Source organism: Bombus vosnesenskii, unplaced genomic scaffold (assembly GCF_011952255.1).
Source record: "Bombus vosnesenskii isolate JDL3184/JDL3185 unplaced genomic scaffold, Bvos_JDL3184-5_v1.1 scf7180000013316, whole genome shotgun sequence".
In the NCBI taxonomy this organism is placed as follows: Eukaryota; Metazoa; Arthropoda; class Insecta; order Hymenoptera; family Apidae; genus Bombus; species Bombus vosnesenskii.
This window is the reverse complement of record NW_022882962.1, coordinates 2,758,811-2,780,814: the sequence shown is the minus strand read 5'-3', so window position 1 is coordinate 2,780,814 and position 22,004 is coordinate 2,758,811. Positions and strand designations below refer to the sequence as shown.

The window sequence follows — 22,004 nt, the reverse complement described above, 5'->3', positions numbered from 1 at the left end:
AACTCGTAGAAATGTCATTATTGGATATATCGTTTTAAAAACAAAAAAACTGTACTATGAAACGAACGATTTATTTAAAGAGACAGTCAATTCCGGTTAATTCTTTTCCACCGATCGTCAAGTTGATAGAAAATTATTTTAGTTTATTTATTTATAATTTAAAGAATCCTAGTTTCTCGACGCTTATCGTGGTATCGAAAAGAGAAAATATCCCGATGAAAAGAATCCTACGTTTCAAATTCCAAGTGCGATTCTTCTCGTCGACTTATTCTTGTTGCAAGTTACAAAATGGAGTCCGAAGGTTCTTTCGAACGACACGAGGCACGTGAACGTTCGATCGAGCCAGGTTTTCGGTCACGACGGTTACGTAATGTGACGTGCGTGAGCTACTTCCGCATGATCGGCTGCATAGAAATGCAAGGCAAGGAGAGACGCGTCTCGAGACCGGCTAGAACAAAAGCCACGTGCATTCCTAGCCGCGCACGCGAACACGAGACGATATGGCGCGCTGAATGCGTGACTTCCTCGGCCGGAAACAGGACGTTTCGATTCCCTTCGCGAGCCAAGCGTCGATGCACGCAGCCAAAATTGGCCGACGGTATCGAAAATAATCCAACCGCTCCTTATCTGCGTCTCTTACAGCGAATATTATCGGCGGCGCTGATAAGCTGCGCTGATAAAACCTTCTAAGTGCCTTTCTGTTTCTTGCGTCACGCGTATTATGACAATCTTTCTTTCTTTTCTTCCCAGACGCGGCTAATTGACAGCGATTTTGATCTTTTGTAGTTTGCATTATAAACGTTTTGACAATGTGTGTTGACTTTTCATGTTAAAGTTACTCGCAGTCTGTAACATTTCTTAGAGATAGCGATGTTCGTTCGAAAAGAGAAATCTTCTTCGAATTTTCTAAATTCTTTTTTGTATTTAAGAAGCTAATTCTTCGATGTATTCTTCTCAAACATGTCCGAACCTTGACCAGCACAAATCCAAGATTTAACAGAAATGTCCCCTTCGTTGTAGACATTCGATAGTTTCTCAAGTACATACGTATCTTGGAAAATAAAACACTTTCGTCGGCTGCATTCCTCGCTTATTCAAGCTTCATCGGAATTCCATCGCAGGGAAAACAACGTCTCTATTTGGACAGCTGTTTCACAGGGGGATGATGGTCGCGTGTCACAAAACCGTGGAAAGCGAATCCCATCGATCTGTTTGTATTGGTCCTACCACGAAATTATTATCTCGTCCCGTAATTTTCAGTCGTTAAAACAACGTTCTCGAGCACGCATAATTTTGATACCAGCTTCGGCGTTCTATTTGCGTCCCACGAACTGCTCCCTCGTTGATAACGGACTTTATTCGCGACCGTAAATTCATTGCACAGCGAAAGATCAATCCATTTACCGAATAAATAAAATTCAGCGTGTTTTAAACAGAAATTTATAAGGAAAAGAAATACTCGCGAATTTTAATCGTTTCGTCGTGTTTGTTTTCTTGATACAGTGCGTAACTGGGAAAATAACTAGACCATTGGATCGTGTTCGGAAAGAGCTGTATGACCTGCGAAACTATCGTCGAAGTCGAGTGGTCCTTGAAGATTCTATGAATAGAACGTGATAAATAACAAAAAGTAGGAGCTGTGTAACGATCAATTATCGAACATCGGTTGAAATTTCTTCGCGTGGCAGTGAGTCAAAATAGATTTATGAATGAGCGTCGACCGGGGACTGAACATGCTGCACAAGCATGGAAGCAGCAGGTCTCACAGCAGTTTGCTGTACAAGGGCAGGGGCGCTTTTCTCAAATCGGTAAGTTTATATCTTCGCTTTAAGGATCGCTTAAAGAAAATAAAATGGAATAGTCCGCTATAAGATTACATTATATCGATGATCGATAATATAAACAAAATTGGATCGCATGTTGCTTCGAGTTCCGTACACTCGGTAAACTAAAATTGGCAAGAATCTTCAGTCCCGTACATACGTTTCAAATACATTCAAATGCCTTCAGACACTATTATCATTATCCTATTGTTATCGTTATTAGCTGTCTAATCTTTTCCTTTTAACTATGACAAAGCAACGTCATGTAACCGCATATAAATAATATTCACGTGTGGAGTAAACATGGTACGTGTCAAAGGAAAGTTAGATAGCGAGGCAGCAATTAATCTCGACGTCGTCGTCTCGTTATCGAGATCATAAGTGACATGACTTCCCTCGTTCGCGTAATTACGCATATTTTCGCAATGAGTGTTTGGCGCGAACATGTCGAATGACATCATACTCTATTTGAGTAGGTGTCGAGAGAATTCAAAATTTTACAAATTAATCTTCGCTCGGCGGAGTGTCGCGTCTGACTCACCGATTTTCCAGCTCTTTTTTTGTGTCTCTCTCCTTCTCTTCTCTTCGATTTTTTCTAAGGAAGCTGGCTTCGATCTGTGTCGTTCGTTCATTGCCACGGTGAATGATGTATTACGTTGTTTGTTCAAAAACGATGACGTTTCGTCGTAGCTCGTTTGTTGCGCTCGACGAATAGCCGAGATTTACAAATTGGATACTGTGACGATACAGAACGTTCTTTTTTTTTTTTTTTTGTCTTAAAGAGAAAGATTTAACATCTATTGTTTCAATGAAGAAATAGTTCTGTTTTAGTTTAAATTGAAGTACAGAGTGCGCAGTCCGTGAGTCACCGGACGTTTATTAACTTTAAAGCTTATTTATCTTATTCTGTATTCAGGCCTGTACGATCCAATCTTGTCATTAGACTGACATAATTTTTTCACATTGAACTTTTACCATCTCTTTTACCTTTGGATACGTTGCAAGACATTCGGGACGATGTCTCTAAAAAATCGTTAAAAAATTGTAATGAAAAAGTTGAATATAATACCCTCCGTTGAAATAGCTTCGTGATAAGATCTTCATAAAATAGTACGATTCTCTTTAAATAGTACAGTTCTCCCTACAAGATCTACACGATTAAACAGGTATCAATTTCATTGTATAAAAATAATATTCATCTACCTAAACTTGTTCGCGTCTCTACCTGCTTCGATTCTTTTTATCACTCGAACAACCACTTCTCAACCCGAGTCCAACAAACTTCCAATCCTGACGTATCTCGACTCACCTATCGCTACATTCGATGTTTCCTGTTACACATCCGAAAGCAAACAAGCTACAGATCCAACCAAAAGAAAACAAAATTTCCATCATCCTAATCTATGTACGTATCTCGCATCTCTATTCGCTTCAACTTCGGAGCATCTCTTTACCCTTCAACACTCGCACCTCTCATTTATCACCAGTCGAAATGCACACCACGTCGATGCACGTTGCCGATCGAGACGAAACGAAAAAAGTAGCTGTAAAAAAGCTGTTGTTAACAGAGAGGAGAAATCTAATCTGGATAGCCTAACGGCCACGATAAAGAGTTGGACTTTACAACGTCGATCATGAACGAACGAACGAGAGAATTCTGCGAAAGAAGATGATGCGCTATATGTGCACACAGCCTAATCACAACGTCACGGTCTCTCGTGCGCGTCATTGTTTCGGTCACAAACGAGATTCGCGGTTGTAACCATCCATCAGGCAATCAAAGCACCGCGTCACGATCCGTTACAACGGCGTGACATCATTGCGCTAAAACCACACGCAATGTCATACACGAGTACACACGTATATACATTCTAGGCATATCAAACTCCACTCGCTGTCTAGGAATCGATGCTGAACGTACGGTTATTCTACGAATGTGTCGGTTAGATTGTAAAGTTTATATATAGAATTGCATACACGTTGCAACGAAGGGGTCAGGTTTTCTAAGTTCGCCAGATGACTAATCGGTGTTTACTGTTGTGATGACTTCTGGTTCGTGCTCGTACGAACGACTGTGATCGGAATAGCAAAAGCGACGATCGCGCGGGGACAGGTGGCTCGGCCGCCTCGATTTCTTCCACGAAGGTGAATGAAATGGGAATAGCGGGAATCTTGGGACGAATGCATCGATGCAATTGATCGTACTGAGGCTGTTTGAGCGGATTAGCCGAGAAATCGTAGCTGCGTCGTTGAAGTAACCGCGTGGAATTTGTGAAACGCTGTTTATCAAGATTTTTGGCAATTTTCTTTTTGTATTTTTCTTCTTGATCTTGTATTTGGATAAAATTGCAACGGAGAAATGAATTTGTACCTTGGTGTGAAATAAGATGAATTATCGTAGAACAAAGTTATGATTTAAGTTTCTCTGCTTCTAAAATGGTGTGAAGGAACGTTGAGAAGATTTCTATTTTATAACGTCGCGAGTATCGTGTTTCACCATCAGACGCGTGTGTATCGGAACATTATAAAATACTGTAATGTACATTATAAAATATTTATTTCTTTGCACTTTTTATAAAATATCCTATACGTAGATTAATCTATGTATGATTTCGATTGCACGACAATCGTAAAAGGATGTGAGACGCTGTGGCCATAATTGGAAATTCAAACTCGAATCTCCTCTATTCACGCACTTTCACCGTCAATCATTCGAACGTTAAGATAATAGAAACTAAAACGTGAACTCTCTTCTCTTCACTCTTTGAGAATTCGAGCCGCACGCGGCCAGCATTTCCCATCGAAACTTACTACAACTCGATTGCATCCGTATACCAGAACATCCACCGTCTTACTCACAGTCGCCCACTTTCACCTCCACAATGCCTCGTTCATTCATTCCTCAACGTAAAAAGTGAATACGCTTTTGTTTCGAAACGGAGGGAATGACACACCGTACTATAATATTGACGTTCCTTAACATTCTGGATAAACGTCAAAATATTCGATTACATAATAACTAGTAGGATACGGAGAATCCGTATGAATCATTGCTTTAAAACATCGTCGATTAAGATAGACAAACTTGACTAAGCACTTTCAAAAATGTCTCTCGCGATCGTCTCTAGATATCAAAGATAAAGACATTGTTTTCATCGCGATATACATTAATAGTATAAATCGTTACTCTGTTCGACGATTTACTTATCCGAGTGCTCTACCTCGAAGCGATACAACGATCTCTACGTAATATCATTATGAAACGAAAATTCCTTCGATACCGTACTACCAATCGTTCCATAAATAACAACAATTCATCGAATTACAAATCAATGTACGCGTATTAAAATACGGTTGAAAGGTTCGTACAAAATTACACGTTTCGTCACCACGCCATCGAACGTAACCTATTCGAGTGTTATTCCAACATCGTTTCAGCTGTCCTCTCGAGGGACGCGCGAAAGAACCAGACTTCCTCTTCGAGTACCTTGGATGCCTCTTCTCCGTGCGCATTCCGCGCCAGTATTCCGACACGGTGACGCAAATCGTGTTCAAGCGGTCGCAAACGGGTTAACAGACCGCTTCTCGGTAGCGATTCGTCTCGTGCCGTTTCTTTGGCTACCGTGTCGCCGCTTCTTGGAACCGTTGCCTCCACTCACGTGCCCCTCTCTTCGAATCCGTGATTGTCCGAATAAAACGAGACTCGACGAATCTCTTACGCAACGGAGAACGTTGTTGATTGAGCGACGATTAAATGAGGTAAACGGGCAATTTAATTGGCGTGTATGGTTAAAGATAATTGAAGAGTTAACCGGTGAAAGAAACGACGATAAGATGAGCTGTGCAAGGTAGCTTCGATAGTTTCAACGTGGGTGGTTACTTCATTTTTTTTATTTTTTTTTTTTTTTAAAGCTTTGAAATGTTTGGCTATGGCATTAATCTTTCATTTTAATAAATGTGTTTACGGTAAAATATTAGGTATTTTTTAACGCAGAAGGGAAGTCTGGTATCGTCGAATTCGTGATTTGTACACTAAGTTATTTACTACTGGAATATTTACCCGTAGTAAGAGTGCTAAGAGAGTAGGCAACTTGTTCCTCCTTCCGCTGTAATCAGCATCTGTTAACTAAACAACTACTGATTGTTCAGTACGCGATTGTGCGATCGTGATTCATCTTGTCTTTGCTGTATGTAATCGATACTTATCACGCGCTTTATCAGATTCATGTTTAATGAATCATTCCAGTTCCTGTTTCCTCCAACTTCGTTCTGTCTTAATTAAATTTACAACCGATCGTACCTACGTTATCCATCTGTCAAAAAAGAATTATTTTTTAGAATCAAGAAAATTCAATTCAACGTGTTATAACTTTATTAATTATTCTCTATATTTAAGTTCCATTTCTCCATTTCCATCCAGACCCGGTCAAATGACCAGTTCCAAAATTTAATTAAAATTTTATCATTATTCCTTTTGTTCGTCTGACTTCATGTAAATTCCGTTAATTAATCAACTTTTCAATTTTTGTTAATATAAGAATTTACATAAAGTTGGACGAACAAAAGAGATATTGACGAACGTACAATTTTTAATTAAATTTTGAAACCGGGTCTGGTAAGGTTAGCGTTAAAAACGAAGAGCATTTTTCCAAAGGTAAATTAGGCGAATTTACGACGGAACATCGATCAATTAAGATTCAGGTAAGGCCTTGCGACCTTGAAGCGACGATTTGTGCGACTAATTAATTTGGTCAGCCTTCGAATCATGCTGAAGCAGTTGCCAAATCGAGAGGCATCGGTCCGCAGCGCGCGCTCCACCTAATGACATGTAATCATCGTGTTCCTTGTGTCTGTGTTCTCTTATATAAGGCTACAGAATGCGCTGGCCGAATGCCATAAGCTCGATATAAGTGCATCGCCACCGATAATCGTCGAACGCACCATTTTTTTGCGCAATTGCCGATGTCTTAATCGTTTCGATTGACTTTTTGCCCATTCAACTTCTATCGTACACTATGTGTGTAGCTTATGGTCTAACGATGAAACGAAGCGTGGACTATTCCGACCACATTTTTTTTTCCTATTAAAGTGGTCAGCTCGAACGAGAAGTTGGTTATTATAATTACCAAAGACAACGATACTGAATGCTGTGTATGTGATCCTTAGCGTGTTGGAATTCAAACGCTGATTATATTTCTCAATATTAATTTATGTGAAGTGGGCAGAAGGAATTCTAGAGAAGCGGTCGTTGAAATTCTTTTGCAGATTAAATTCATTAGATTTTCTTTCAGTAAAATATAGATAAGAATTCGTATTCTAATAATTCGTCCATTCCTCGTGACGTAAATCTTCTGAAAACTTTTATGAAAAAGAAGGATATAAATTTCGCAAATTTGAAAATTTCAGGTCTTTGGATTTTTGAATTTCTGAACTTCTCAGGGATTTTTTTTTAAATATCTTTTAGTTTCATTTTGATATAAATTAAGATAAATCCTTTTTGTGATACATCATTTTTGGTTAAAATAAACAGTACAAACTATATGCTTCGAAGTTAAAGAATAAGGTCAAACAGCCTACAAACCAAATCCGTCCAACTTTCCTTCTACTTAAAATAATTAATGGCCCCTAAAAGATCCTCAGCATCGATTAATTTCTCATCTAGAACCGGCAATTTGTCACTTTCAACTCGTCAAATGTTACACGGTGCTCTTTCTTCCTCTGATCCGTTCTAGATTCATTGTTCCAGCTCGTGAAGGACTGTTTCAAAGTTCTGGCTGGCGTGAAAGTTTCGCAAACCGGTCCCATAAAGGATCCTTTGGGCTTCCCAAATCGGAAGTACCTCTTGTCTGTTGGTCGAATCGTAAATTGAATATATTCCACTGAAATTAATTTAATTCAATTCGCGTTTTAATTATTCTTACGTGAATCGAATACGAAAGTTGTGCAATTTAAATGAATTTATTGAAAATAAATACGATACAAACGTAATATTTCTCGTGGAATAAAAGATCAATGAAATCAAGTAATTTTCAGAAGATCTTGTTGGAGATACTTTGAAGTTTAAATGATATTTTTAGATAATAATTTTTAGAAGGTTAAATCAGTTGTACTGAAATCGTTCGATTGTTTACTAATAAACGTTCATTGAACGCTTTGATTACATCGCAGCCAGATATTTATAAGTACAGTTTCGACAATATCAAAGCTGATAAGAATTATCGATCATCAAAAATTAGGATTAACAAGAATTATCTACCTCTTCTCGGTACAAACTTGATTCGTGGTATTATTAGCCGTTTCTTACATTATAGTATCTTTCATTATATCCAAAATTAAATATAAGAATATTTTAACTGGATATAGTCTCAATGACTAAACAAGTTTTCTCGTTGCAGATTTCACATTTAATATACGTAATTATGTTTTTCTAATCGTTGACATTAACTGAAACACGTTTCAGGTTCGAGACCCCAGTTCTTAGAGCTGCTTGACCTTTTTTAAAATTCATAGTTATAAAACTATAATTATAGCTTTAATTATAAAATTAAATTTATTAATAATAATTAATTAAATGTTAATTAAATCAGAGAAATCACGATCTCCAACGAATTCGAACTTTGTTTCGATGAGGAGCGGAACATTAGTTTCTACACTAGACGTTAATCGCAATTTCTTCTATTAAAATTTCGACGAATTTGGTTGAACCGTATTTCTCAATAAGATCACCGATTAATTAATTACAAATTCACGATTATTTTATCACTGTTTAGAAACTCTCTGTTTTTTTATATTTTCTTCAATTCCCCTTGCAATTTTTTTACCTACACCTAAATTTATTTAATTTTAACCTTCTCTTAAAATTCGAAAGCTCTTTTACCAATCGATTACCCTAATCTGATAAACAATATCACCAATAATCGATTTCCCATTTAAAAAATTTGTCACCATTTATATCTTCATCCAAATCTGTAATTTTATATTTCTTCCGATTCTTCGTTCGATTTTAGTTGATTTAGTACTTGCTTTAGAATTCGTGGCCTGTTATCACGGAATCGGTAAGGTGGATTTTCTTGGCGCGAAATTCCTCCGGTTCTTATCTCTGGTGTCTCAATGCCACGACGAGTCGTCAAGGAATTCCTGCTCTCGGCTAGGCGAGAGAGCTCCTTTATGCGCGTAGAACCGGAGGAACGTGTTTCCTTCGGAACTCACAGAGGACTTCTTTGTTTGAGCGGGCAACAGAGTGTCGCGTCACGCCGTACACACCTTCCATAGCTCGATCGCGAACGAAATCGTTGGAATTAAAAGAAATTTGCGTCATTTCACGTCATACGTACGATTAGATAAACGAGTTCAAAGTTTAGGAAACTTGTGCAGATGCAAGATTCAATTTTTAGATTCCATTTAAACGTGTCGATTTATTCGAGTGGAAGATGTCGTAGACACACACTGACTCATCAGAGTATTCGAGTACATGCAGAAACATTTTATGAATATATTATGCGTGTTACGTGAAACATTTTGAAATTTCACTAGTACTCTAACGAAGCCCTATTTATCGCGATAAATTGTCGCAAATTTATCGCATTGATAAAGTTTCAAACAAATCTGAAAATGTACATAGAAGGTACAAAATATCTCGGGCAAGTTATATCTTGCAGAAAACAGAAAAGAAAGTATTTAAACAGTCGATCGTCCATTATATCGTGCTGTATATCAATTCCTTGATATACCAAATATATGCATGCAATAAATATCTTACCGACATTTTGATCATCGATGAATCTCTATACGTGATTAAACAAAAGATAAAGTAGGCTACAAAGTTGAAAACCATACGTGTCTTTGCAGAAGAACAGAACAAAGAACTGCGTGAAAGTTCTCAAAGTCTAAGCGTGTTTATAGAAATTTTATTCTTTCCATTTGAGATACAAATTTTATACGCGTAAATTGCAACAGCTCGTTTTCTCTTATAATAAATAAAATACAATGCGGCCAACATTTCCCAAATAATTAACAAAATAATTAAATCCTATTTAGATCTTAAACACGAGACATTGTGCGAGTTATAAAAGGAGCATAAACAATGAATAAAATCAAGATGAAGAGAATCACAGTGGGACGAGGCTCGAATTGGAGCCTTTGTATCGTTGGAAATCCGGCTATAACGCGCGGCACAGCGGCGTCTTCGTCAAGGATTATGAACACGAGCTTACAACCCGTTCGTATACAGACGATTCTCTCGATACAACGACAGTGTCACGAGGCGACGTCTCCGAATCGCCTCTTTGTGTCTGGCGAGAGTCAATACGCCTACAGCTGTCTGCCAATGCTCTCGGTGATAGAACCTTTTGCTTGCTCGAAGCCACACGGAAGCGCCAAGAAACTGTCTCCGTTATACTCAGCTGGAAACCTTGAGACTCCATTCCACACGCGAAATAGACAAGTTATTGTTAAATGACTATGTTTTTAATTGTCTCGATTGAACTTTATCAATGCGTTTGATTAAGTGCCTTTGGGCATCAAGGTTTTTCTTATAGATATTTCAATTGACGAAGATGCACGTGGAATTGTACAAAGGAGCGTTCTTTGTAACCAGACGAACTATTAAGTTGTCATTTATTAGAAAAATATTTGTAAATAGCGTTCACAAAATTTTTGTAGAAATTCTATAATCATTCTACAGCTTGTTCGTCAACGCCGGTGTGACAAAGTCATATGCATAGTTCTCGAAACTTACACAAAGATACTTCATGATATACTTCTTCTTCAGAAACATGTTGACATGATTTTCAAATTTCGCGAGACAAATTTCTATTTAAATTCCATCTCTTCGAGTCTGTTCCTTCAAAATATGAATTTGCGTAAACATCGGCAGTCTGTTAACGAATATGATTAACTTTCTACACTCGTCAATGATACATGGAATTCTTAAATGACCTAGACAATTATCTACGTGATACGAAAACACTCCCAATGAAGCGAAATCAAACAAAGTGAAACACGCGTCACTCGAAAACCATCCAAGAAAATCCTATCACCTGTTCCAACAATAATAGACGAGTCAAGTCGAAGTTATCGATCGAAACAACCTACATAATATTTTCACTATCGACCACATTCTTATCTCGGGACACACGTACCTATGTAATCACGACACGTTCAAACAATCATCAACATCGTGCAACGATACTTGTTCGAATCGTGCCAAGAAAATCTAATCGCTAAAGGAAATCAATGGATCAATGGATCAATGGATCGTGGTAATCGTAACAGAGCGTTTATTGCGCCATTTATGACTCCATAAATCAAATGGCGCCAATCGTTGACATTTATCGTTTCTTTTCTTAACGAACTAGCTGGAAAGAAATTATTTGGTCGCTGACCTATCAAGGCGGCGCGTCGCACGCCGCACCTAACTTCTTATCTATTTCTTTTCGAAAATATTTCTCCTTATCTTTTTTTCTTTCGTTCCGTCTGTTTCGTTTTCCTCTTTGACTTTTTATCGTTGTTTCATCTTCGATCCGTTCACTGAATTTTCAATTCTTACGGCCGACACGTATGTCGAGGACACCCGGTATACTCTCGCCAAAATTCCACGACATTCGACGTCCTGGTTGTTGGAGTTTTCTTACATTCACCTCGTTAGACCGCATTCCAGTCTTTGTGTCCCTCTTTTCCATCGCCCAGCTGCTTACTTTTTCTCCTCTGCTTCTTTCTTCATCGTCGCTCGTTCCTTATACAGTGCATCGAAGATGACTTACGGGATTGGGCTCTGGTTGCCGAGCTTAAGAGGTAATGACGGTAATATCGCTGGTGAAGAGGTTCGTTGTGCAGCGTTTGATATGGTTGGTTCGCGTCTTCTTTCTGAACTTTCTCCGATCGTCTTTTAGGCTCAATATTGTAATTGCTTTACGGTTGAAAGTATCAAATAAAAAAGATCTTTTGTTATACCATAATTGTGGATATTAGAGTTGATTCATATCGTTTCAAGCAGTGTGTGGCAGTCTTAATTACTACACACGAGTAGAAACTATTAGCGAAAATTTTATTACGTGGCCATTTGTTGCATTCGATACTGTTAAATTTTGGTTCGAAGCTGACTTTTCTTACGTGACCGCAAAGTGGTTAAAAAATTGTTTGTCAGATAAAGTACCCTGTATATACAAATTATTTCTACAAAAGGTAGCATCGTGATCTTCGTTCTTCCTCCTATATTCAATTTCGACAATATGGAACTTCGAAAAGAGGAAGGTTTAATCACTTCCATTGCAATCTTCTGGTCTCTTTTCCTGGAGTGTCCAAATCTCGAAAGAGTTCCATATGCCATAACCCTCGCTCCGAATACCGACTGGCATACATTCTCAGCTTCCTTCAGTGGTTCGTTCAGTATCACGACAGACGAAAATCCTGACCTGGATTCTCAGACGCGCTTCACTGTGAGCCCAGAACAGTAGATAAGAGGAAACCAACATTCCCTCGAAACGTAAATCAATCGAGGGCTGTCACGAGTCGCTTCTAAACACGTTAGTTTTATAGACAGACTGAAAATAGATAGTGATAGATATACGAGTGTTGTTCCAAAAAGAAATTTTACTAACTTGCTAAATAGTCCAAAGCTTTTCCGGAGTATGATGTAATGTTCTCAATTTCTTGTTTCTTTGTGACACGGTTTTATCAGATTATAACATATATGATCAAATGGAGCAGAATACAAGGAGCATTAAATATTTTTGCATATTATGTGCACTCTGTACGTTATTCCACATTTAAATATCCCGCAAATGCATAAAGCTTTACAGTCTGGTAATCGATCAGCGATGCATTTTTCTTTATTTTCTACTATTGTTTGCCCTTTTTACTTCTATATTTTCTATTCCACTGTCATAAAGCTCTCGGCTGATCTTCTAATACTTTACAATTGTTATTTACGAGGCAGCCTGTACATGTGACAATTTCAACGTCGTCGTTCTCATACATCGAGAAGCCTATTACGTTCAGCATAAACAAGCAACTTCATGAATTGAATTTTATTCTCCAATTTGAGTTCCAATTGACATGGAGATTCGTAGAAGTCAAACCATAAAATCGATCGATTTTTCGATCCCGTTAATTGCTCCGCTACCCCTTGTTGAAACGGGGGCGGTTGTAAAACTGGGACAACGATAACTCGATTCTGCGAATAACGCGGCACTTTTTGTCTTTGGTCGTTCTAGCATGACGAAAAACTTTCGTCGCTCTCCTCCGCATTGTGTACAGTGTCCAGCCTTTTATCTCTGGCGAAGAAAAAAAAGCATAGCTAATAAGATAACGTCTTTACGATCATCCTCGTTCTTTCGTCCATTCATAAAATGGTGCCATCTGTTTTATGTAAGAAATAAAGGAATTTCAAAAATTGACGTTTATTATTGGTAGAATTCTTATTAATGACTTTGTAATATCTATATTGGAAATAAAATATTTAAGACTACGAAGGTTTTATAAAAACTATCACAATGACCAAAATCTCTCATTAAATTTCAATATTATCGAAAAGCTTAACATCAGAATTGCCAAATAATTAGTAATCGAAATCGAAATGAATCTTTTACATAAAGATCATTTAAATTTCTTAAAATACGGCGTGAATTTATTAAATTTCTATGAGGCTACAAATTTATCATTTTGTCTATACCAGTAGTTCCAGTATGAGATTCGGACATGAGTGTTTACGTTACGGGGAAGGGGGGTGGTCTTCTTTCTACGCTTTGAATAACAATTATCAGAGATTTAATGCGTTTATTTCATTAATTCACGCGCCATATAATAGTCAAGCACATCTTCGTTAATTTAGTTCATTGCTTTTTCCTAGAATCCCGACGTACGACCTGGTTTTCGTTCTTAATTCGAGGCTTTTCTCACGTGCGCGTTCGCTATGCGGAATTCGTAAGTTCGCGGGGTCGCCGTGGCGGGGAGGGCGGCGCTACGATCGCGGCTCTCGCGGCATCAGCGCGACACAGTCGCTCAGTTCGAGTCTGACCGTCACGCGATACTTATCAATCCGGCTGCCGGTTACGTGTGTGTCCTCAGTGTCAGCCGGTACACATTCTTCTCATTCATAGATATACGAAATATAGACTGCGTGTACCTCAGAGCCTTAGAAATATTAGAGATATTTAACGTGATTTCTCTTTCTCTTTCTAAAAATTGTTCGTTCCAGCCACAGAAAAGGAACGGAAGACCTCGCTGTTTATCTCTTCTTTTTTGAAACGAGGATCACGCTTTTCATAAGGCATTCGCGATCTATATTTATGTTCATTTATACGTTCTCCAGCATAATCATCCATCGAAATCGATCATCGTTCAATATTCCCCGTTACGAAAGTGACGGATCTGATTAAAAAGTCATCGTTGCGTAATTCGTAGTCAAGATGAAAGAACAATCACACGCGTAGTCAAAAACCACAAGTAACGATGACACGTAAAATTGAACGAATATCGTTCCGTGTGACGCCAGTGCCCGTGCAGATCCGGGAATCGCATCGGGATGCTGCGAGTACATGTCGATCGAGGTTCTCAAAACGATAAGGAGGCAATGGCGGGGAGAAGAAGAGATAGTAAAGAGGAGTAGGTTGCAAGAGGAAGTGTGCGTGCCCTCGCTGAACTGTCAAATGGTTAGTGTTTCGGCCACTCGCGCGCCACTGTGCCCGTTTAAATACCGTATCGTTCTTCTCTTAACCTTTTTATATCACTGATTGAATGATCGTTCGTTGATTATACCAAGTAATTTTGGCCAATTTTCATATGTGACAACTATTTGTACACAATTTATGTAATCAAGTAATGCTTCTTATATGAATGCTTTGTATTTTCTCTGCTATCTTTATCAATTTTTACCTGTGATAAATATCACCGTATAGTCCTTGTAGTTAATACTATAACCTTGTAGTTAATACTATATAAAAATATGATAGCGTTCCTTTTATAAACCTTGAAAGTTTTAGGTTTTTCAATAAGCATTAATAACTTTGATGTTATTCCATGGTACGATTTAGGTGTCACTAATGTATAGAATTAGTATCAAATCAGGACATTCTAACAACAATTATTGAATTAGCGCTAAACTAATGTCTCGCCTTACTATCACATGTCAATATAGAGTACGCGTGTACTCTCCGTTTACACGTGTACTAAACGCGAGTACACTCTGTTTACATTTTGCCATAGCAGTTTTTTAAACGGGGTACTCGACGTGCGTGTATGCTGGTGTGTTGATACACAAGCGCGAGCGGTATGCGAACGTGTTTCCTTCGGTTCCGTTGACCACAAGGTTCCATTTACGTAACAGACGTGTTGCGAGACTCGCATATCTCGCATGTCTTTTTCCTAGAAACGTCCAAGTGTGCTCGTAAGCCGTACGTGGAATCGAAAGCTTTACAAAGCTTCTTCGTGTCACTTCGATTATTTTTCTTTTTCTTTTTCCTCCTATTCCTCTTTTATTCCTCTAATACCAAGTCTAACCTCACTCGAACATCGGCACTATGAAACAACGGCAGTGTATTTCTCTAGTTGCATTTCTCGGTCGCGTCATCGAGGTCGAATCTAAGAAAGAACGTATTTACTTCTTGTTTACTGGTCTTCGGTAATCTTCTCAGAGTGCAAGCGACAAACATTCGTTTCCATAATACTTTTCACGCGTTATACCAATATGCTTTCGAAACGCGAGCCAATTAATGAAGCGAGAAAGGCCGACCACTTTTCAACGAATTTTCAAGATCCGGGATCAGCTGGTGGATCGGTCGTGTGCAATTAACGAGCACGTGGGTGGTAGCTGTTCGCCTGATTTCCAGTCGCAGCGACTTTTCACAGTTCGATCATTTGTACTTGGTGTGCCGTACGGTGAACGATAGTACTTGTGTACGACAACAAATTACGATATACAGACTTATGCGAACATTCTGTCGTTAAATTCGCTCATACGATAATAGATTTTTGACACTATTTTTGAGTCGGTATAAATTAGTGCGACGATTATGTTATACGATATTTAATTGTTTTAAATTCGAGAATAAAATGAAATAAATACATCGAAAACAATAGGAACCAGCAATGAAAGTTGATGATTAACCACGTGGTTTATTATTTATTGCAGATGTCGGAGTTCCCAGTGGAGGGAGGGGAAAACGGTGACATGCACACTGTTATGGAGAATTTTCAAAAAAAGAACAACATGGTGAGCGGAAGGAGCCACGTTACCCATCATCCACAGGTCACTTCGTCGTCACAGGTAAATTTTCAATTACATATTTAATTAGTTAATCGTAAAATAAAACACCAAACAAAGTTACATACGTAATAAAAAAGAAGATACAAATATTAAGGAATGTATATCAAAAACGATTATCGATAGACTGGATTTTTATGCAAAATATTTGTATTTCAATTAAACTAGACGATTCTAAAGAAGTAGACAATCAAACGGACAATTCTAAATATATAACTATCTGTATGACTAGATAGACTGCATATTTATGCAGATTTATATTTTTCTGAATCTTGTAACAAGTACTATACTTTGAATACTTTATACATCTTTGCATATTTAACGAACTCTGTGTTTTTTACAGAAGTATAAATGCATAAACATCCGCAATCTATATATATATATATGTTATGTTTTATATGATCTACATTTTTGTATACGGCGTACATTTTTCTATATTCAATCTCGCGTAAATGCATAAACATTCGCGTAAACACCAATCTAATTGCCAGATAAGTGAAACGAATTTTTAAATAGAAAGAAATCAAAATACAAAAAACTACGTACCAGGCTATCGATCGATTGCACTGAAAGTTTCTAAATGTAACCACTGTTTTGACTGCACGAACTACATCTAATCGTTCGCATGTTTCTCTGCCAAGAGCTGGCAAAATTCAGGTCCAAGAGTGAGTTTTAATCGCTGCAACCCCGTCTACCCTAACGCGTGTCTCTCAAGAATGACTTAATAAGCTGCCATCGAACTTTCTATTTGGAGATTATGACGAAGAATGACCTTTAATTCGACTAGAGCGTCGCGACGCGACGCCTCCCACCCACGCCAAATTTCCCGAATTTCTCGAAAACTAGGAATTATTCTGTCGGGAACGCCTCCCAGTTCCGCGACCAGCTTGAACGAATTTCCAAAATTAAATCGACGTCACTTTTCACCAAGTATCACGCGCCACGTGGCCAGAACAACTCACAGACAATCTTAGAAAGAGAAAATTCTCAACGAAAGCGAAGCGAAAATACCGAGCTATCGTCTTTGATAAGGCATGATCGATATTTTGAAAACCTATTGCGAGTAAAAATATGTTTAATCTCTACGAAGCGTGAGGCGTTTATTATAAGCAGATTTCGAAATAGATTTTATAGTAACAATATAACAGCGTGAAAGATAAAAATTCCTCGATACATTCGTTGCTATTAAAATATGACTAACTGTGTGTTTGTTTTTCGTTTGTTCAAAATGAAACTTTAAGTACACGTCGGTCTTTGTACGCGCCTACTTTCAAATCCTGTTATTTTCTGTTTATTTCGGTCACGGGATATCGCGATTTCTTGAAACAGAATTACCTACACGTTCTCGTTGAAACTATTTATACCTTCGCTTTTTATGGGCACTAAAATTATATATATGTAATTGTACTAAGATAGAATCGTCTGTAGTTGTTATCTGTGTTAGTTGCAATAAGCAAAATCCTCTTGGCACCGATTGGTACACGTGGAAAACGTTGAACCCTCGCATAATTTCGGTCACGTATTTCTTTTCAATCACGTGACTCTGATCCTCGGCAGAAGCTTAAAAAGAAAGAAGATTAACTAAAAGATCGCGAAGAAAATTTGGAATAAGATCAAAATTCGATTGAAAGTAAGGGAGAGTCTGGGGTATCTATTTTATTAAGAAATTATAATATAAAGATCTAGAAACGCGATTCGTTGGTCGAAATCAACCGATTATGCAATGATGTAGAGTCCACGTGTTTCAGTACCGCCCACTGATACCCTTATCATCGAAACATTCTCTTTTAATTACGCCTCGATTCCATCCTTAATGGATTTTCATGTCAGTAAGCTTTCGATACTCATCAGTGTATTTTGTTTCGAGGCAGCGTTCTTGAAAGTGCATTGTCGTGATTTATCGGGAATTTAAATAGTTTCTTTTATTTGATAGTCTGTTTGCATCGATAAGTCGATTAGACGAAAATAACGATCGTCGCGTAATCATAATTAGATCGTTTTTGATGCAGTCTGTTGAGTAGGTAATTATTTGAGAATTTCTTACATTCTTTGTATCAATGAGTGGAAAAAAAATTGAAGTTCAGATTATGACTGAGAACTAATGGCTCATTTACCGAAAATTCATTAAGAGATGAACCAGATTTTAAAATGGTATTTGTTAGTTCAAGCATTTAAATGTTCGCAATTCTCAATACGAAAATTCACCTGTGTATTTAAATCTAAATTAGAACGATGAGATTTCGATACAAAAATTCACACACAAGCGATCGAATGATACAAAGATTCATCAATTTAAAATTTAGTTCTAAATAATTTTATTCTGAACTCTATATTTTCATAACATTTGCATCGTTATCACAAGTGAAACTGAAATCTTTAAAAACTTTGATCACGATCATCAATATCGTACGTACAGTTCCCAGACACTCGAATTAAAAACCGATCTTTCTTATCTCTCTTTAGTCGGAATTCTTCATCTCTAAAGAAATATTCACGTAATCACCGATCTTATGCATCCTTCTCACTTTACGTAATTCTTGCCCACGTGAATTTTTTTTAACCTAACCGAAACCAAACATACGACTTGCAGGCCTGCGATCTTCAAGGATATCATTCTCAAGGATTCATAATCTCTTCATAATCGCTTCTTCCTCGGGACGTTGAATTTACTCGTCGTCTAACGAACGTTCCTAGGAATGTTCTGAGAATCTGTTGAATATTAGAGTTTCCTAGAGTATTTAGAAAATAAATTTACATCGTTTGTTTGGAATAACCATCGAATCGATCGTTGCCACGGCAAATGAATTATTCGGAGTTTGATTTCACTGGAAATAATCCGCTGCGTTCGAATGTCTGATATACAGGGTGTGCCAGAAGTAGAATACTGATATATGCAGCTGATTACGGAGTATCAAGTGTCACATAAAGTTTCTCTAATTTAAAAGCAATTTAAAAGACCGCCTCTGTTGTTTGACATGACATTTCACTTCGATAGTTTATACCTTCAATTACTCGGTAGATTTTTCTACCATCCGATAACGAGAACAGTTCGATAATCGAATCTTTCGTCGCGCCGTGTGATCTTTTATATCATCGAGTGCTTAAAATTTTTCTCCGCGTACGATTTCTATTTAAAATTTCCTCTTTGTCAAATTTCAAATACACAAATACGAAACGTAAGTTCTGATCTACCTTCCCTAAAACACTGTCATCTAATTTCCCTGAAACAAATCAGATCACCGAAATTACATAATTTATCGAGAAACGTAAGTTTTCGCAATACACGCACAATAACCGTGAAAATGTCATGGATTGGGTCCAAACAGCTTAACAAGAACGAAAAATCTGTGAAAAGTGACTGGGACGATTCGCGTGAAAAACAGAGACCAAAGGTGTGCTTTGAGAGAGCGGTTACAAAAAAAAGAGAGAGAGAATGAGAGTGAGAGAGGAAGAGCCTGAGACGAATAGGCGAGAGTGAGTCATCTCACGTGGATTTTAAATAGAACGTAAACGGCTTTTGACTCGGCAGATGCTGACGACGAACCAGAGCCAGAGCAGCAGCAGCAGTTCGAGCAGGGTGGCCAAATCCTCGCAGAGGATTCTTACCTCGTCTTCATCGAGTGAGATGAAAGCAAGCTCCATGAAGAGCGACCTAAGAGAACTTCAACGCGGCATATCCGAAATGAAGAACAATATTTCCACGAACTTTTCACAACGATTGCGAAACAGCATGGAGAACCTCGTGGATAGGTAGGTCCTTTAAATTATTATTGCTCTTTATATTCGTTTTACGTTCGTTTATATATTTAGTAAATTGTTTCATTGATTTATGATGATCGATCATCTTGTATACGCGTGAGGATCACTATGTTGTTATTGTGATAATTTGTTATTCGTGTTTAATATCGGTGTGACAATTCTAAAAGTATACTTTGTAATAGTAGAAGCAGTGAGAGCCGTGAATCTCGAATTTTCGCTTAGAGGAAGTTCCGCGATACGTTTCTTGACATTTGAAATATTGAGGACAGATAAAATGTTTGATATAATCAATGTTAAGATTTTATATAAAACTCGAGATTAAAAAACGATTTATTGTGGTTGATTGAGAAATTAGGATTGTTACGAACGAAGATAAAAGTACATTTAAGAAAATTTGCAAAAAATCAATCCTATCAAATCAAGGTAAATGAAATTAATAGCAATTTCTCGTGCCATAGAGTGTCTAGGAGAAATCTTAAATTGACATCTTACCAAGAATACCACTGAGCTGTCAAAAATCTTCAAATAAATTGTCGTATAAAATTTAACGAAACCTCCGTACAGGATTAGATTTCTATTAAATTGTCGTGCAAAATTGGAACGTGCAATGATCGAAACCTCACGAATTGAAGAGTCTCTGCGACTAGACTCGATTTCTCTCTCGTAATCAGCAAAGTCACGTCCACCGCGTTATTTATAACCGGCAAATTCCCGTTTTAGCCGCGTGCTAAGCGATTATTTTCAAAGCTTCTCTCGCGTTCCTCGCATCGCATAAACACGAAACGCGCGAAAATCTGCTCGTAATCCTTACAAAATCCAGTTTTGTATTTTTCACAGAGATGGAAACGGGACGGAGGAAGGTGACTTGACGGAGCCACTGGTGACGTTTCCGGATCCAGACACTCCACCACCCGCCACGGGAACAGTTACGTTAACAGGAGGTTCACCCTCGCAATTGAGCTCTCTGAACTCACTGAATAATCTTCACAATATGAGTCCACCGATCAGCATGTCGAATATCTCGAATATGACGAACCTACCTGCTGGACAGGAGACGATGAAATTCGAACAGAAAAAGATGACAAGTGCTTCCAAGACGAAGGTAAGATGTTTGGTATTCTCGTTTTACAAATTAGATTGAGGATAGCGAACAGCTCTCTTGTATAACGATAATAATAATAATTTAGCATACGATAATATTAGTAAAAGTCACAAATTACAAGTTTGATCCTGTCTCTTTCAATTGTGCAATTATACGTCAAGTAGAATTGATTAATTTGTAACATTTACGTGTACAGCGTCACCTGTCTTATTGTCAAGTTTATTATGAAAGAGGATTTATTAGTATCGCTGATAATTTGCAATTTGTGGCCTGTAAAATTTCATTAACAATATTGGCTCAATTGTACAAGGACGTGATTTGAATATCAAATGGCAAAATAGAGATAGCGATTCAGATGTTTGGTACTTTTGTTTTGTAGATTAGGTTGGTGAAAGATAGAGAAGCAGTATTTTGATGACTAAAAATAGGGAAAATAATTCGGGTAAAAATTTGGCTTTCTTTGGGATTTTTAATCAAGTGAAGTGCCATACTGTGTTGATTTGTGTTACACAGAGCAGTTTGGAAGTTATAGTATGGCAGTTGAAGAATTGAAAGTACTCAGTTTGCAGTTTATCGTCAGTAAGGTAAAACACAAAATTACAATTCACGTGTCACGTAAGAACAAAGCCAAATCCTACAACGAACAATTTCTACTGTGTCTTTGTACTTGTTATAAAAAACGATCTTATCTAGACATTCAATTTATCTTTCATTTTTTTTTAAACACTAATCGATGAAGAGCTTAAAAACTTAAAAAGGAAACAAGGAGAAAGCGATGTATAGTATTACAATAAATTATATTTTATCGATTCAAGAATTTTTTCAAAGTTATGAAATATAATGCAATACAATGCAATACATATAATATAATATAATACATTCTAAATCTCGCCAAGTCTCGTGATCATTTTATTATTATAAGCTTAGAAGACTTAGAAGCTCTAATTGTGACAATTTATCGATGAAAACTTAGTTTTGGAATCGAATCATTTTCTGTTCGAAATTGCGCGTGAAATAATCGATGTCTCGTGGAGATCGCGATGCTGCGCAATGTTTGGCC

At 37.6% G+C, this 22,004-nt stretch overlaps 1 protein-coding gene across 1 annotated transcript in view; it reads left to right on the top strand.

The window, feature by feature from the left end:
• LOC117235418 (sterile alpha and TIR motif-containing protein 1) overlaps positions 1 to 22,004 on the top strand; it is a 138,715-nt gene that overhangs the window by 95,747 nt on the left and 20,964 nt on the right. The window contains 3 exon segments of the mRNA XM_033497422.1: positions 15,952 to 16,086; positions 19,613 to 19,833; positions 20,680 to 20,944. Coding sequence (XP_033353313.1) covers positions 15,952 to 16,086; positions 19,613 to 19,833; positions 20,680 to 20,944 — 621 coding nt within the window.